This window comes from Buteo buteo, chromosome 4, assembly GCF_964188355.1.
Source record: "Buteo buteo chromosome 4, bButBut1.hap1.1, whole genome shotgun sequence".
Lineage (NCBI taxonomy): Eukaryota > Metazoa > Chordata > Aves > Accipitriformes > Accipitridae > Buteo > Buteo buteo.
This window is the reverse complement of record NC_134174.1, coordinates 23901668-23918406: the sequence shown is the minus strand read 5'-3', so window position 1 is coordinate 23918406 and position 16739 is coordinate 23901668. Positions and strand designations below refer to the sequence as shown.

General features: G+C 46.6%; 1 protein-coding gene across 1 annotated transcript; it reads right to left on the bottom strand.

Moving 5' to 3' along the window:
- Positions 1-211: 211 nt before the first annotated feature.
- GPR37 (G protein-coupled receptor 37) lies at positions 212-16105 on the bottom strand. Its single transcript, XM_075024974.1, has 2 exons — positions 14475-16105; positions 212-3277 (listed from the first exon to the last, which is right to left on the bottom strand). Exons 1-2 carry the CDS (start codon positions 15189-15191, stop codon positions 2471-2473), a joined length of 1524 nt encoding a protein of 507 aa, XP_074881075.1. The 5' UTR covers positions 15192-16105; the 3' UTR covers positions 212-2470.
- Positions 16106-16739: the final 634 nt, after the last annotated feature.

Below are 16739 nucleotides of genomic sequence, written 5' to 3'. Positions count from 1 at the left end.
CACCCAAGGCCATGGGGACTTTTCCTGCACTGGTACAGTTCTGCACCTAAATTAGCGAAGTGTGATCATTTAATATTCCCAAGTAATTTCTCTATTTCCTTTTTTTTTTAAAAAAAAAAAAGTGCTTCCTCCCATTCTGCTGTTCTTTTCTCCCCTCCTTGAGCCACTGCTCGTGCTGTGACTGAAAAGGCAGCTGAGAGAAACAACTCGGCAAGGAACAAAAAGGGAGGTTTTATTCCCATTCTTTATAAAAATTGGCACCTAAAAAAGAACAGTACAAATCTAAATGCAGAGATAGGAATATGTATTTGAGAAGACACAGGCACCACAGTGAGGAGATTTTGTTTTTCTCTTTTCTCTTTAATCCCTTTCATAGTTTATTGAATGTAATCAAACAATGTGAAGTCAACGAAGGGTTCATAAAGAAGGGACAGTTCCCCTGTCTTCAGAAGTGATTGACCATGTTACAAAAGGATTTTAAAAACTTAGGTAACTTAGCAAGTCCTAAACAGAAAAAAATATTTAAATTTAGGCCTGTGCTTAAAGCAGATTGCATTGCTAGGGCCCAATATCTGGTTCAAAAGTCAGAAAAAGAACTCAAGTGCATATATATTCTGATTAATTCAGATTAATTAGTTCCAATTGCTTTTCAGTTGAAATTGTTATAGGTTAAAGCGGTGAAGAAAAAGAAGAAATACTGCTTGCCCAAGCAGAAAGAAAGATTAAACATGTTAAGCCCAGAATCTACAAATAGAAAAATAGACTCCTTTCCAGAAGTTACAGCAAAGTCTTTAACATATTTAGAGGCAGGTATCGGGAAGTAAGGCTACATCAGTTACAATCACTGTTAACTTCAAAGGACAAATGCATGTGATTTTACTTCTGCACATACTATTGCAATTGTATTATTTATTTAATTAGTATTAAAATACAAGCTAATTATAACAAATTCAGTTCCTTAGCATGTGTCTACACTTCAGCCCGCTGCCCAGTGTAAATAAGAGCCAGCTTGCCTGCCAAGAACAGCCTGCCTACTTCAGCCAAGAAGTGGGGCAAAGAAGCTCTGCTGGTACAGATAGGCACTTTCCAGTCTCCAACCTGGCTTGCCTACATCAACTTTAGATTTTACTATATCGCACTGTTGCTGGCAGTGTTGATGTACCCTCATTTTAATAACTCTGCGGACAGCAAGAAGCCATCAGCAAAACACACTGTGGTTCTCAAAACCAGCTTCAGAGCTGTGAGCTGCTAGTGAATAGCAGTCTCTGTGAGAGCAGCGTGATTTATAATCGGTATACAGAGCCCCCATGATTAATATTCATGCTACATATCCCAGAATAAATAGGAGATGCCAGCCTGATCCAAAGCCCTCTGAAATTGATGGAAACCTTTCCATTGACTGCAACGGGCTCTGGGTCAAGCCCCAAGCGTCCAAGTGTGTTTATACCTTTTAAAAAAGAAGGAATTCACTCTCCACATGTTTCAGTCCCTCACATTTATTGTCAGCAAACCTCTGGCAAAAGAATGCCTTCCTCTGCAATGGGACTCTCACTGAAACCAGCGGGAGCTATATATACAGAGACTGCCAATGTAAAACCAATAACAAATTGGAAAGAAACTTGATTTTGAAACCACACAGGACAAAATTTAGTGAGAAAGCAAATCTTTCTTCGCAAGAAGTACAGAATAACTCAGGCTTTGTATACCTGCAGGTTAAGAAGGAAATTTTCAATGAGGCACATTGAAACTTTGTAATGTATGTTAAAAAAAATCACTCATGTAAATCTAATACCATTATAACCATCTTCCTTAAACACTGTAATTATAGCCTCCAAGGGTAAGTACACAAATGGTAAATTAAATATGACCATTTAAATTATTTTATGCAAAGCAAAGGTTGTTTTTACTTATTAAAGGAATTTAATACTACTTATAGGCATCCTTGTTAAATGCATATTGATAATGAAGTTAAAGAATAAAACCTCATTTATTTTTATGCTACTTTATAAATTTTCTGAAGTCCAAGTCCTCTCACAATAGTGTACAGTAATTGGATTAAAACTACCTTCAAATACTTTCCACCACATCTTTTACATGAAACATCTTGCAAAACCCACAATGTCTATATAATCATTTTACAGTGATTATCAAAAAAATACTATGGAATTAAATAAAAGTGGATTGATATGGATTCTCCTCCCCAAACAATAAAATCCTAGCACCATACAAAATATCATGATTTAAAACTGAGTGCTGGCTCTCCTTCCCTCTCTTTCTTTCATTTTAATAACCAAACAAATTATTTTCCAAAGCACGACTGTTAATATGCAGATTGGTTTCCAGAGTAGTTTTCAATGATCTTTTTTTTTTTTTTTTGCATTTTGCTTCAAGAAGAAAAATATGAAGTAATAAAGAAAAAAAAAAAAAAAGAAAAAGGAAAAAGATACAGGAAACAAAGCCCTAAGGTCAATTAACAGTGAGTCCCCACGGAGGCAAAAGTGGACATTTCGCGACGGATGGTACTGAAAGGGGAGAGCTCCAGTTCTGTGGTGTACTCGTTGTCATTGTCATCACTTGTCACTGTTGAAGACTTCTGGATGCATTCATCGCAGCAGCAACAGCAACACTCCATAAAGGCCCGGCTGAAAGGTTTACAGAGACAGAAAAGGAGAACCGGGGTGACACAGGACTTGAAGAACAAAAGGAACTGGCTAATGAGATGGAGGAGGTCCATAGTCTGCTGAGAGACCCCCGTGGACATGTAGGCGGTCACGATGTTGCAAATGTTTTCAGGAATGATGCAAAACCCATACAAAATGGTCAAAGCCACCACCGTGCAGTTCATCTGACTTTCCAGCTGAATTTGTCGCTTGTTCCCCCTCGTGCAAGCCTTTTCCGCCCTCCTGATCTTCCTCGCCGTTACCAGGGAGCAGGTAATGGTGAAGAGGGTAGGCAAACAAAAGTAGCAGCCAAAGTACCACCAGAGCCTTGCCCCGTCGTAAGTGAGAGCCAAGACGTAGATGGTGTCGGGCAGCGCGGTGGATATCTTCACCACGCACCGCTCCCCGCCGTACTGGGGGTCCTCCTTTGCCAGCTGGCGCAGCACCACCTCCGGCAGGGCCAGCAGCAGCGCGCCCACCCAGATGACGGCCAGCTTGGCCGTCGTCGAGGTGCAGTTCTCGATCATCTCGTAATACATCTGCACGTTGGTGGCGGCACGAAACCGGTCGATGCAGAGGGCGCACAGCGTGAACGTGGTGACTCCGAGAGAGGCTACCTGGGAGGGAGGAAAGGGAAGGCAAGTTAATACTGGGGGGGGGGGGGAGACAGCTACAAGGGTACAGCCCGTTATTCAGCGGAGAGTGGGAAAACTTCTTCTCCTTCAAAAGTCCCCTGGTCCCCTGTTGATGGCAGCCTTCGTAGCGATGGAAGATGAAGGCCCAAACTCACGCAGCCTGAAGAGGGAATTAATTTGTGGTACGTTGGATGAAGGCTCTATACCACTGAGCTGTTCTCTGCAAGAGGCTTATACTCTTTCACAGTTAGAGAGAGCTCCATTTGTATTCTGAAACGCCAGTCACGTCTAGGCCCTCGACTGACAAAGGCAAAGGAAAACCTAGTTAGGGATATCAGTGTAGGAGACAGTTAAGCACCATGGTGCTGAGCACCATCAAAAGAAGCATCGCAGACAGAACTTAGCTTCCAGTGTTTGCTGAACTACCTGTCATCCAGCATGCATCCCAAAAGAGTATGTCCTTCTGTTTTTCTGCCTACAACTATTTATTTCAGCTTGGTGTCATCCTCTCCTGGAGGCCCACGAAAGCATCTGTGCAACACTGAGTGGAAAAAAAATTGAGGAACTCACCAAAATGTAGAACTAAACCCTTTCCTCGCCCCCATTTTTCTAAGGGGTGTTTTTCAGAAAGATCAGTTCCATCACAGGGGTTGCAATTTAAGTCAAAAGGGGAGAGATGGGAGAGTCTTCCTTCAGCAGAAGTATGAACTTAACGCCCACATCATGTGTTCATCAAGCATGCAGGGGATCGTAACACTGAAACCTTCCCTATCTACAAAATTTAGGAACCCTGTGGATTAGGCATCTACTGAATGGAGTAGGATCCAACAACAGGTTTTTTGGACTTAGGCTTTTAAGTGAAATTTTCATGGGATGTAAGCACATAAAGTCATCCTGTACTGTGAGTTTAAAGAGACTGTATCTGAAATCTTTGGACTTCCAGAGCCTTTGCAAAACTGACCTTCACTATAATAGTTAGGCTTTAATAATCCATCTTCAACATTTCATTTAGAAAAAGTTCATGGGAAAAATCTAGGCTTACTCATAGGAAACATCCTGTGGGAGAGTCTACTACGGGCCAGGAGAAATGGCAGAAGTTTTGTTGTTTAAATGATTTAAAGATGGATTGGACAGAGCTCTCAATCATATATTGTAAAGAGCAAGTACAGAGCAATGCATATGTTCTCTAGCTTTAATAACCATCATTCTATGCATGAATAGAAATCTTGAACGGTCATGAAACATAATTTCCTATCATTTTATCCTGTTTATAATTAAATTTCCTAAAAAGAAATTTGCAAGACTATATACATTTTGGCCTAATCCTATTTCCAATAAATTCAACTTCAGTTCAAATTCAAAGCAGAACTCTCATTAACATCAATTGGAGAAAGATTAGGTGCCCTGTTGCATTCTAATTCATTTATTTTCTTGAGTTTGCATGCTTGTGTTATGCTGAAAATGTGTTGATGAAAAAGAAAAGAAACTGTTAAATAATATTCCTAATAAATGTAAAGAATGCTTACTTTTATCATGAATAAACTACGTGTCTGTGCATTTAACTGGGAAATCTAGGGTAATATTAGGCAGTTCACTATAAGTTTGCTTATCCAAATTTGATGTGCAATGATATATTTAAATTTCATATAGGAAGATTTAAAAAAATACTTTCTGATTTCCACTATAATTTTGAAATATTCCTGTTTATGCATCACCTCTTGTAAAAAGTTCTGCAAAGATAGATAGTACAATTATGCACAATTATATAAATGTATCATTAATTTTGGCTTTCAATATTTAATGGCCGTATCAGATTGCTAAAATTGAGTATCACTGAAAAATATTAGGCACTTGGGATTAGAACTGTCAGGCACTGGCTTAGTTGGAGAATTCTTTGAAGCAGCTTCCTAAAAGATAGAATGAGTAAGATGCAGTCTCTTACTAATTAACTTGCAGGAATATTTCATGATGACAAAGCAGTACCGTAAACATTTTTAATAGGCAAACCCATTGATTTAGGAACTTAAACTGTCTGACAAGATTCAAAGAAAGCTTGGTAAATACAGCAAAAAATAAAAACAATTGAAGAAAAATTACAGTTACAGGGAAATCCTAATGAACAGTGATAAACTTAGCTAATGAGAGATAATTTTCATGTATCCCTGCTGACAGTCAGATTTTTAAATTCAAGACTAGCGACTTTGTTTCCAAAACATTTAAATGTGTGTGTGCAGTCTTCAAATTCCTTAGTGACAGCAAAACCTCTAGCCAGAACATCCAACATGAATAACAAAAGGGTCAGGACTTAGCTCTCTGCAATTACAGGAGACAGGGAAATAACTGAGATTTGGGAATGAATAGAGATTGAAATAAAAATCAGCAGAACAGAAGAAAATCTGAGGTTTTGTACATTAACATTTTCCCTCTCAGCTCCTCTCCCCCTGCCCTCAACGCACACGCTTTTATTGCTTTAGCATTTCATTGCAAACAGGCTGTTGTACAGTGGCTAAGGCATTAAAACTCTGCAGCTGTTAAGGCTGGACTAATGAAAGAAGACATGCCTACCATGAACAAACATAACCTACGGGGTTCCTGTCACATTAATTGACCAACAACTTGGAGGTTTAAGACAGTGAAATAGAGCAAGAGGAAACAACTAAGAACAGTGGAAGTCGGCTCTGAAAACTCTCCCGTGGATTTACTGATGAAACAAGCTAAACAAAGCCAGTGTTTCTCTGGAACAGGCAATGGTTTCCTGTTTTCTGTGGATTAACAGAGTTCCTGATGCCATGGAAAAGCTTACAAAAAACAAACACACACTCCCAAGCAGATGAACAGGGATTCACTCCAGCTGACTTGCATAAAGGCAGTATAGCAATTTAAGGGTCTGATTACTTACTCCACATTTCAGACTACGAGTAACAGCCAGCAAAATCAATGGATGCTGCTCACAACCTATGTGGGCGAGAACTGGGACATGCATTCTGCATGTTCACACAATTTCAGTTTAGGGGTGTTTCTCCATACCAGTCATACTAATAATCAGGGTTAAGCTGAAAACACAGAAGAAGCCAGAGAAGTTTCCTTTTTAATCTGTTATGTTGCCCTGAAATAACCACAGAATGAAGATAATTCATTTGATGGGGAGCAGGTAAAGGACAAAATAACAAATCCTAAAGTGGTGCGAAGCTGCATGGAGTTTAATGGTGCTCTTCTTGTTGTAACAGCTGAGTTTCTGATATGCTGATATGCTGTTGCGGTCTTAATTCCAACAACCTGGCAGGAAATGAGGCAAGGCAAGGGCGAGTCAGGCTCAGTAGTTTTTGATCATCGCTTAGTTGTCTGATTTATTTCCATGTGGTCCCTATGAAGTTTCTCCTTCAGTCTCTAGACTTTCAGGATGACACCAGTTTATATCTTTCTCTTACCAGATGATATCAGAAAAGTCGCCGGGTTTCTAACTGAACGACCACCGATCTGCTTTGAGGAGGTGGTGAAGTAACCCCTGCTTTGAGGACGTGCCCACCCTAGCTGGGCAGAGAACCGCTGTGGAAGGGATTACCAGCTACAGCATACACACACAAAGGAAGACGTTATTGTTACAAGAGAGCCTCTTAATACTGTTGCTCCTTTAAAAGCATTCACAGGGATGCTAGTGGGCACCGCGATGCTCCTTCGAGACACTGCACAAACCTTTGGTCATTAGCTCGCCAGCTGTGAGTCAGCTGTGTCAAAACTCATCTGGGGAACTGAGGCTGGAGAGAACAACAGCAAACTCATGAAACGCTCAGCTTAATTGCATCAGTTCTCCTCTCCATCCCCCCAACATACCCATTCCCCTTTCACGAACTTTAACAATCACCGCAATGTTCCCAGGCCTTCCCTGGCCTGTCCTACTTCCCCTGGCTGTGGTCCCACAGCCCTTGGCCCTGGCCTTGAGGAGCAGAGCCTCTGGCTGACCAGGGAAGCAGTGCAGATGTAGTACTGTGAGCAATGCCAGTGGAAATAAGACTCTGAATTCTCTCTCGCTAATATCTGCTTGACTAGATAAAGATGATGAAAACAACACCAGAAATGAGATCAGAAAAGGTGACTTGGGTGAAAAGGTCAACGAAGACCAGATTCTGTGAGTGAATACAAAAGAAAGGTTGGGTCACTCAGTCCAGTGAGATGAAGACCAAGAAGTGATATTGCTGCTATCTACAAAGAAGTCTATCTTGAGATACAAAAGTTACTTAAGCCAAAGGACAGTGAATGTAACAGCATAGCAATCAACCAGCCATGAGCAACTCAAGGCTGGAAATGCGAGAGACCATTATCATCTCAGACATCATGTTCTTGAGCACGCCTTCTGATGGAGAAGTGAGGGGAAACAATGTAGAGTTTCATGGAACAAGATAAAATAGAGGAGTTACAAGAAGTGGCTGCTTCTACCAGCTGAAGCTGGATTTTCTAAGACAGAATATATTTTATGTTGATAACACAGAGTTTCTTAAAATATGCGGCACTCTTCCTTCCTTTGTTACAAGGCAGGATGGGTGTTCAAAACATTTACCCGTTGTAATCGGAAAGCTGAACTACAGAAAAGGTTGATGACTACTAGCCAAGCCATTTCTGAGCTCTCAGTGACGCCCTGTAGACTCTTTATATCCATTGCTGTTATATCTTATAAACGACTGATTTTTTCCCCCAAGCCTTTAGAGTCTATTATCTGATTATGGCTGTTCTATAGCCACATCAAACTTCATAGCTTTAGAGCATGTTAATGCAACACACCATGGTAGCTCTTGCAGACTTGTCAGTTTTGCCTAAGATACATAAACAAAGTTAGTACAGACTGACACACTTTTTTGTGCTGCTCTATACTTACAGCAGAGAGTCCAGTAATAAGACTGGACTACCACAAAATAAAAGGTCATCCCATTGCAAACAATTATTTAATTGTTTAAGTTTATCTAGATTTCTGGTTTCTGTTCTTTCAATTAAAAAAACCTCCAAAAACCCAAAAGCCAGTCATTACTATAGAAAGACAGTCATTACTATAAAAGAACAAAAATAAATAAATACAATACCTCTATATTTCTTACATGAAGTGCTATTAAACATTAATGGCTTTATGCTTTAAAATAGGTAAGGGTCACACAGTTAAAACACTACTGTGTGGCAGAAGTAATTCAGTAGCTAAGGAGTACTGGGGCCAGGGTACTCCTCTGACATCAGCAATTAGCTTAAGCATCTTGGATGAAAATCTACATCACCTTAAATATCCAAAAGAAAAGACGGTCATTCTGGAAACTACCATCATGGAGATGTCCTACAAACATGGAACAGCGGGTAAGATACGGTTGTTTCCTTTGTAGCACTATCAACATTCATATCAGGGAGACATAGAGCACACGTGCTTTGTGTGCTTCTAATCCTTCTGTATATCCTAAGAGTAATAGTGTTCAGAATCAGAATCCACTTCCGAGAGCTGCTATTGAATTCCGTTGGAAGCAAAAGCCAACCAGACCATCAGGGCACTGGAAATACTCATTAGTACACCACATGCTTATCCAGAGGGTTGGAAAAAATCGCAAAACACAAAAGGATTTATTTTTTGTTCATTTTTTCTCTTTGCAATCTACCATGCCACCACAGAATTAAATTTAATTTACTGTTTTCTTTTTTGTTTTCTTTTTTCTTTTTTTTAATAAAGGAACTGGAGCCATTCTCCACTGAGGATCAAATTCTCATCACGCTACACAGACTCCTGTACTAATTCTTAGTATTAACAACATGGAACTGTTACTAAAAATCTGACTCTTCCTGCTTTGCAGAAAAAAATCTGGTCATATGGAAAAATGACATCCCAGTGCTCAGAGTCAAGTCAATGGTGCCGGGATAGCAGATGCTGCCTTTTTCTCTCCACACATATGTAACTTAAATATTACTGACCCAATTTTAAACATAGTCTGACACAAATTCATTTCCATGCTGAAATGCCACATGCAAAGTTTAAGCCAAAAGGAAATTTTTATGGACAACTTATAAGACCCTAAGGACAGAGTTTGCAGAGGAAAGAAAGATTGACAGAACAGCCAACATGGCAGCTACTATCATCATGCCGTTAATACCTAAAGGGCAGAGATATATTAACACTTATGTTTTAAATAATTATTTATGGCATGATAAGTGCTGAAGATACTCTGCTCAGTAAAAGACACATGTAGCTATTGCCCTAGAAAACTCTCGGTACGAAGCTTTGAAATTGCAAACCTCTCTGAAGATCTTTGTCTACTACCCAGAGGACTTACTGGAGGTTCAGGAGCCCAGCCCTGACTGGAGTCAAAGAAGAGACATAAAGAAGATGCTGCACAACAAAAGGCACAGAAAAGACAGATAATACACAGCTTTTATAAACTCCCATAAAAAATGTATTTGCTTCCCTAAAGTGAAACCTAAAATAAGGATCTCTTCTGACAGCTCCGGAACAGGCAGAGAACAGGGACTTTCTTTGTGCCTCTCACTTGCCCCTACCAAGTAAAAGAGAGAAAGGGGAAAAAGCCTCACCTCAAATTGCCCTGGAGGGTCAGCTCCAGGGAAAGAGTCATTCGTATTCCAGGACAAATCAATTGTTATGCTTTCCACTAAGAATACTAATTGTGATAGCTTTCCTGAGCTGGAGGTTACCCACCAGAAAAAGGAGTGATGCCACAAATTGATTGCCAAAAGCACATGCAGAGGAGACCGGGCATCAGATTCCAGAGGCTTTTTCACGGTCAGCCTGCTCCGGAGTCAAGCCAGTCTCCTGTGCGTGATACGGTCCAGAGGAAGACACCACAGACTTTAGCTTTCTTTTCTTTGCGGGGGCTGTGAGAAAGGCAGAGGGGTGCCTATTTATTAGCACTGAGCACAGGGCTGAGTGCTATCACTGGCCTCAGCAACTTCTTGCTCTGTGCCCGACTGCACAGGACAGTAAATCAGTCTCTGCAAATCCTCATTCTAGACCATTCCCCAATACTAAATCCTTACGCCACTGTAAGTAGCTTGTCTCAATCTGCCGGCATAGAAAGTGATGCCTACCTCCAACGACCCCCCTCAAACTCATCAAGCTCCTAGTGTAACCTACAAGAGCAGAATGCATGTAACTCAAGCAAGCTCTCTTTTAAAGCCCAAAAGATAGTTTCTAGTCCTAGTTGACACAATCCATTTGTCATCTTGAGCGAGCTGCTCTGGGCCTTAAACAGCTTACTTAACCTCTTCACTATTGGCTTCCAGCATTAAAATAAAAAATAAAAATGCTGCTTTACAGGACTGTTACATTTCACAGCTGTGAAATATTTAGAAGCACAGTAAAACTACTGATTTTGTCTACATCCACACTTCTTTCTATTAAGGCCTAGCATAAATCTATAACTAGGGGGACTGGAACTACCTTGTTCTGTACTCCTTCCCGCCCCCCCCCGCCCCCCCAGTCCTTTTGCTGAAAAGACTATGTGTGCTTAAACAAAAAGAAAAGGTTCCACATTGGCAGGGCTTGTGGAACAGGAATTAGCCAAAGCCATTGTCTTTGTATTGTCGTTTACCATGTATCTCCTGATTCTGAGCAATACTGAGAAAAGTATATGGAAGACAACATAAACACAGTGTGCAGGTAAACACTTCAGACATGCATGCATAAAGCTAGACTTCTGAACCATCTCCAGAAAAGTGGCAAAATTTTAAGAACTGTTGAGCTTTTTTTTTTTTTTCTTAAACTGCAAAGGAGAAGCACATCACATATCCTTATGGGCAGAGTAGCTGCCCCAGTGATTCTAATTCCCTTCTCAATTCCTTCTCGGTGCATTCAAAACTGCTCCTCCAGGACAGTGCCATCATCGGGGTCAAATGAAATTCTTGGTGGAGATAATTTCATCCACTTCTACTAACCATCTGCCTTTCTAGCTTTGTTCTCCAGCAGTTTTATTCTCATCACCTAAAGACCTCGTGAGAAGCACAGAATTCATTCACTCAGTTTCCTCCTCAGTCATGTGCACAGCATTCCTTATGCTAGCATAGCCATGACATAGTTTTAAAAGGTAGTTAGAAGTGACCAAACTGTGATACAATATATGACTGAAATGACTGCTTAATGTACTTGGTCACAGCTGATCTTTATTAGGCATGGGAAAACTGCCCTTTAAATTAAATACTGTGGAGACCTTCCACTGCTGAAAGCTCAACATTTACCTATACAAATGTGCTTGAAGATACCATAAAACATTTTCCCCAGACTGTGTGCATATGTGTTATCGCTGGCAACAGATGCTTTGTTGAAATTCTGCACAATATCCATTAAACAGCACAAATAAAAAACAATTGGCCACAAGAGGCTAAACTAAGAAAACTCCAGGTTCCTCACTGGGATCACTTGAAACCTTCAAACACAATACAAAGCATGCTTGAGTTACGTTAAAACGCTGTGATCGCCATATCACTTGCTCTGGATAATCAGACATCCCCTGTTCCCTAGCTCAGGAATTACTAGCTGGTATGACAGAGGGCTCAGTCCAATGGGGGTCTTTGATGCTTGAAAGTGAAGTATTTCTAGATTTACAGCTCTGGGTGAGACATGTAGCTCCCTGAACAGCACATGAAGAGAACTGGCATGCAAAAAAACCACAGATGCAAAGCATGGAACAAAGAGAAACTTAAAAGAACAAAATGCTGGGCCAACTTACAGAAAACACAGACAACAGCTTAAAATTTGTCCATCTTCAGGAAGATGCTGCTATTTGTATTCCAGGAAGGTCTGAAAACCACTCCTGAAGATAGCTGTCTGCAGCTTTCCTCGCAAGGAGCTAAGAAGACTTCATCCTTCGCTCATTGTGTGAGAAGGGGACGAGCCTCCCCGCGTCAGCTCCCAGGGAGAAGACGGTGTCATTCAGCTGTCGGATGAGCGCACTGCTGTGAGCAATCCTTGGCAGAGCACAGAGCAGCAGCTGCTCACGGGGCAGATGTCATGACACGCTCCACATCTGCATTGCTCCTGGTGGTGTCAGCGCCACCGTGTAACATCGGGGAGGTTTGAACAACACTTGGAAAGTAGCAAAACTTTGCTCTAACTCCCTCCTCCGTCTCAGCGGGGTCGAATCCTGATTTCCAGAGCAGCATCCTCCTCGCCAAGCTCGAGAGAAGCTGTGGAGAGGCACAATCCACCAGCGGTGTTCAGTATCTGCCACTCATGGATACAGTTTACAAAGGAGGGGGAAATCCAGCCTGTTACTTACTGCTCCCTGGGTGATGACTACACTTTGCGTACATGAGTATTATATGTAATGACTACTGAATGAAAAATATACAATTCTGGGAGCAACACAGAACGCCAAGGCTATACCTTTTTAGATCTGTACCTTAGATGTAAATTAATTACATTTCCTCAGGGACAAGGAAAATGTTTCACTTTTGGACTCCTGTAATAATTAAGCCTAAGACGGGCACCGTGCTACTGCTCCATCATGACTGGATTAGTGCCAGGTCTTGAACAAGACTTCAACTCTAGACATCTACAGAAGCTTAAAGTGAAAAAATAAGGTGTCCTTAGAGCATAAAGGGGGGATAGCAGCAGCTGAACGTTTTTCAGGATTACAGTTTTGAATTTCAGCAACTACATTTCAGATAAACTACCTCCGGTTTGACAAACTCTTTAGTGCCCAAAGCTGCACAGCATAAGCAACTGATTTTGAAGAACAGCATGGCCGTGCAAACAATTTCAACTACTGATCTTTAATTAGAATCAGCATTACAAAGAGTAATTTCTATTTTGTAAGTGGACGCACCAAAAAAAGGTTAGGAAGCGTGAAATGCCACTACAGGAAAGTCCTGAAAACACTCAAACTACACTAGCTACTTTAATTGAAATGATTACACTTTAACTGAAACAGTACTACTTATTTTACTGGTTAACACAGTAGCCAGGTTAACACAGAACCCAATTCAGAAATTCTGAAAGCTCCTAGTACTCTCAGTTTCTCAACAGATACATATTTACTCCTTCATGTCTTGAAATACACGTTTACTCCTTCATGGCAGTAGTGGTACACTACTGGCCTTGACTTCATCTAAGCATAGCACAGCTCCACCCTTTGTCCAATACCACTGGTAATACAGTGTATCAGGTATGAAAGAAGTAATGGCAATTTAGTGGCCACACACACCATACACCTTTACAGACACTTTCTTAAAAATACTGGATGACCGTTGATTACATATTACTGTGTACTGGTGTGCTCTCAAAACCGATACTTGGTGCATTAATAACAAGTTGGGGTTTCTTTTTTTCTTCATATCTCATTCTTAGGACAAGAGAATCAACAGTTATTTCCTCAGCTTTTGGTTGCAGAATAATGTTGAACATAAGGTTTTGGGAATACAGCAGAGCCAGCCAGAAGTACAAGCTACCACCCCACCAGCAAGCCTCTGTGTTCAGTTCCAGTAAATAAATAAAGTGGACAACCTGAACGATGCTGGCAGGACTCCGGCCAGCTGGCTGAGGGCTTCTTTGACAGAGCCTCTGAACAACTGCCAAGAAGCTGCGACTTCAACGGAGCTGGGGTCACTTTTTTTTTTTTTTTTTTTTTTAAAGATAAGCTAAATAAACGTGAGGTTTGAACGCTGAGGTATAAGTTAAGAGCCCATACATCCCCTTGATGGTCCTTTTCACAATCGCCACCTCACAATCGCCTATCCCCAGTCACCCCCTCCACCCGCTTTCCTGACTCGCTCCACTTGAGGAAAACAACAAACATAACCCAAAGAGCTTTAAGTCTAATTCTGAGAGGATTCTTCACCTTTCAGGATCACGGGGAGCGAGGAAAGTTTGGCAGAACTCGCGCCGGTGGAAGGAAGCGCTAGGCGCGCTCAGTCTCCGGCTACAGACACCCCGGCGCTGCTGGACCCGGGCCGGCCAGAACCCCCGGCCCGGCCCGCCGCCCCCCGCCCGCCCCCCGCCTCGGGAGTGCCCGGGAAACCCAGACCCCGCCGCGCCGGCAGCGACGAACGGCGGCAGCGTCGTCCCCGCACGCAGCCGAGGCCGGCGGCGGAGGAGCGACGGGGGGGGCGGCCGCGTCCCCTCGGGCGGGGGCGGCCGGGCCGCTCGGGGGCTGCGCGGCGGCGGCGGCGGCGCACGGTCCCGCGCATCCCGAGCCAGCGCCGTTACCTCGATGTACGGGACGATTTTGCAGGAGAAGTCTTCGAGGAGCCACTTCTTGGTGAGCTCCTGGAAGATGACCAGCGGCAGGCAGAAGAAGACGATGAGGAAGTCCCAGAAGGCCAGGTTGGCCAGCAGGGAGTTGGAGATGCTCCGCATGTAGTAGTTGTGGCAGACGATGCACATCACTGCCATGTTGCCCATGATGCCGATGCCGAAGATCACCACGGAGAGGCACATGACGGCGTAGGCGCCGTACGACTCCTCGGTCAGCGGGTAGAAGGGGTTGCGGAGGCGGGCGCGGCGCCCCGTGGCGTTGCCGCGGCCCCCGGCGCTGCCCTCGCCGCCGGCCGAGCCGTTCAGCGGCAGCCAGCGGGGGCCGCCCGCCGCCGCGCCGGCTCCTCCGCGCTCGCCGCTCCGCGCCCGCCGCCGCCGCCGCTGCTGCTGCCGCCCGGCCCCCGCCGCCCCGCGGGGCGCGCAGCTGCCGCCCGGCCCCGCCGCTCCGCCGCCGGCCGCGGCGTCGGCCCCGCGGGGGAGGGCTCCGCGCCCGGGGAGAGCCGCGGCCGCCCGCCGGCCCGGGGCGAGGGGCGTCGGGGCCGGCGGCGAGCGGGCGCGCTGCGGGGGCGCCGGCGGCCCGGCGGCCGCGGCGGGGGCCAGGGCGCAGGCGGCAGCCCAGGCGCCCAGCACCTGGCAGAGCAGGGCGAGGGGAGCGCGGAGGGGCCGCATGGCCGGGAGCCCGCGGGGCTCACCCCGCTCCCCTTCAGAGGCAGAGGCAGAGGCGGCGGCGGCGGCCGCCCCGCTCGGCGGGGCTGGGAGCGGGAGACATGCCCGCCCGGCTCCCGGGGACGGCCCGCCTCGCCGGGGCGGAGGGGGCAGCCAGCCGCCGTCCGCCGCCCGCCGGAGCGCGGCTCCCGCCGCCGCCGCCGCCGGGGTCCGCCGCGGGAAGCGGCCGGCGGGCGGAGCAGCGGGGAGGCTCTTCGTGCCGCCCGCCGGGCCAAGAGCCGGAAAGTTGTGCCGCCGTCTCAGACGCGCCGAGTTAATGTAGCAAGTGCAGCGCCGGGAGGACCCCCCCTCCGGCGCTCCGCCCTTTCCCGGGACCGCTGCCTCCTCGCCAGCCCTCGCACCGGCCCCGTGCCGCCTGCCGGCATCCTCCCGCCGCCGCGGGCACTCGGCGGCTCTATTGGCGAGGAGGGGTCCCTCGTGGAACACGCCTCCCCCCTCCGGATAATCGCGAGCACTAATTCCTCCTCGCCGGCGACCTGGCAGAAAACAGGTTGCTGCCCGCAGCTTAGGGTGTCTGGGGGCTTCGCGAAACTCTGCCCGGGGTTAATCGCCGCGCCGCCTCAGCGGCCGGGAGCGGCGAGGACGGCCGGGGCGGCGAAGTTGCCGCCGGCGCCGGGCGGGCGCAGCCCCGGGACCGACCCCTCGGGGCCGCTCCTGCCTCCCCGAGCCGCGCGGGCGGCAGGAGAAGCGGCGGCGGCAGCCGCGGCCCCCCCGGGCAGGCGAGGGGGAGGGCTGGTCTGCGGCGGGCTCCGCTGCTGCTGCCGCCGCCGGCTCCCCGCGGCTCCGGCCCGGCTGGGCTCCGCCGCGGCTCCCGGGGGCGCGCCGGGGAGGCGGGCGAGCAGCGCGGCGGCCCGCAGTGCGCAAGCGCCGCCCGGCGGCGCTGCGGGGCCGGGGCCGGGGCCGGGGCCGGGGCCGGGGCGGCGGGAGCCGCTTCCCCGCTGCCGGTGCCCTCGCAGCCCCGGGGCCCGCCGCCCCCGGGCGGCTCTGCAGCCTGCCGGCGCCCCGCTCCCGGGGTCCGGCCGCCCGTCCTCGGCTGGCAGGTGGCGGCGGGGCCCGGGGAGGCGGCGGTGCGGGACGGCGGTGGGAGCCGAGGGGGGAAGCTGTCGGCGTCTTGGGTGGGAGACGAGCCCCTGAGGGCACCCTGCGGTAGGGGCAGGGGGCACAGCGGGGGGAGGAGGGAGCGCTCCCGCGTGAGGGCGCGAAGCGAAGCGCGGGGGTGCCGCTGAAGGGGGGGGTGTTCCAAAGCTCCCCCCCACCCCGCCGCCGAACGGCGGCAGGAGCGTCTCCACCTGTTTGCAGCGGCTGGAGAGGCAGGTCGAGGTTTCTTTCCTGGTCTGAACGCTTCTGTGTGGTTTTGTTTCTTGGCTTTGTACACTCGGATAAGCTTCACAGCTCTTTCTCCTTCTTCCTCTGATTTTTATTTAATTCGGGTGACTTCTTCGCTTGCCAAAGTTGGAGACGATAAATATTTCACTGTCGGCAGCCTGAGGG

What these genes read in the sequence shown, in the direction of transcription:
- GPR37 (XM_075024974.1), bottom strand. Translation starts at nt 15,191, where the DNA reads ATGCGGCCCCTCCGCGCTCCCCTCGCCCTGCTCTGCCAGGTGCTGGGC. An exon ending in AAATCGTCCCGTACATCGAG is followed by an intron (nt 3,278 to 14,474) that starts GTAACGGCGCTG and finishes CCTCCCTCCCAG; the next exon opens with GTAGCCTCTCTCGGAGTCAC.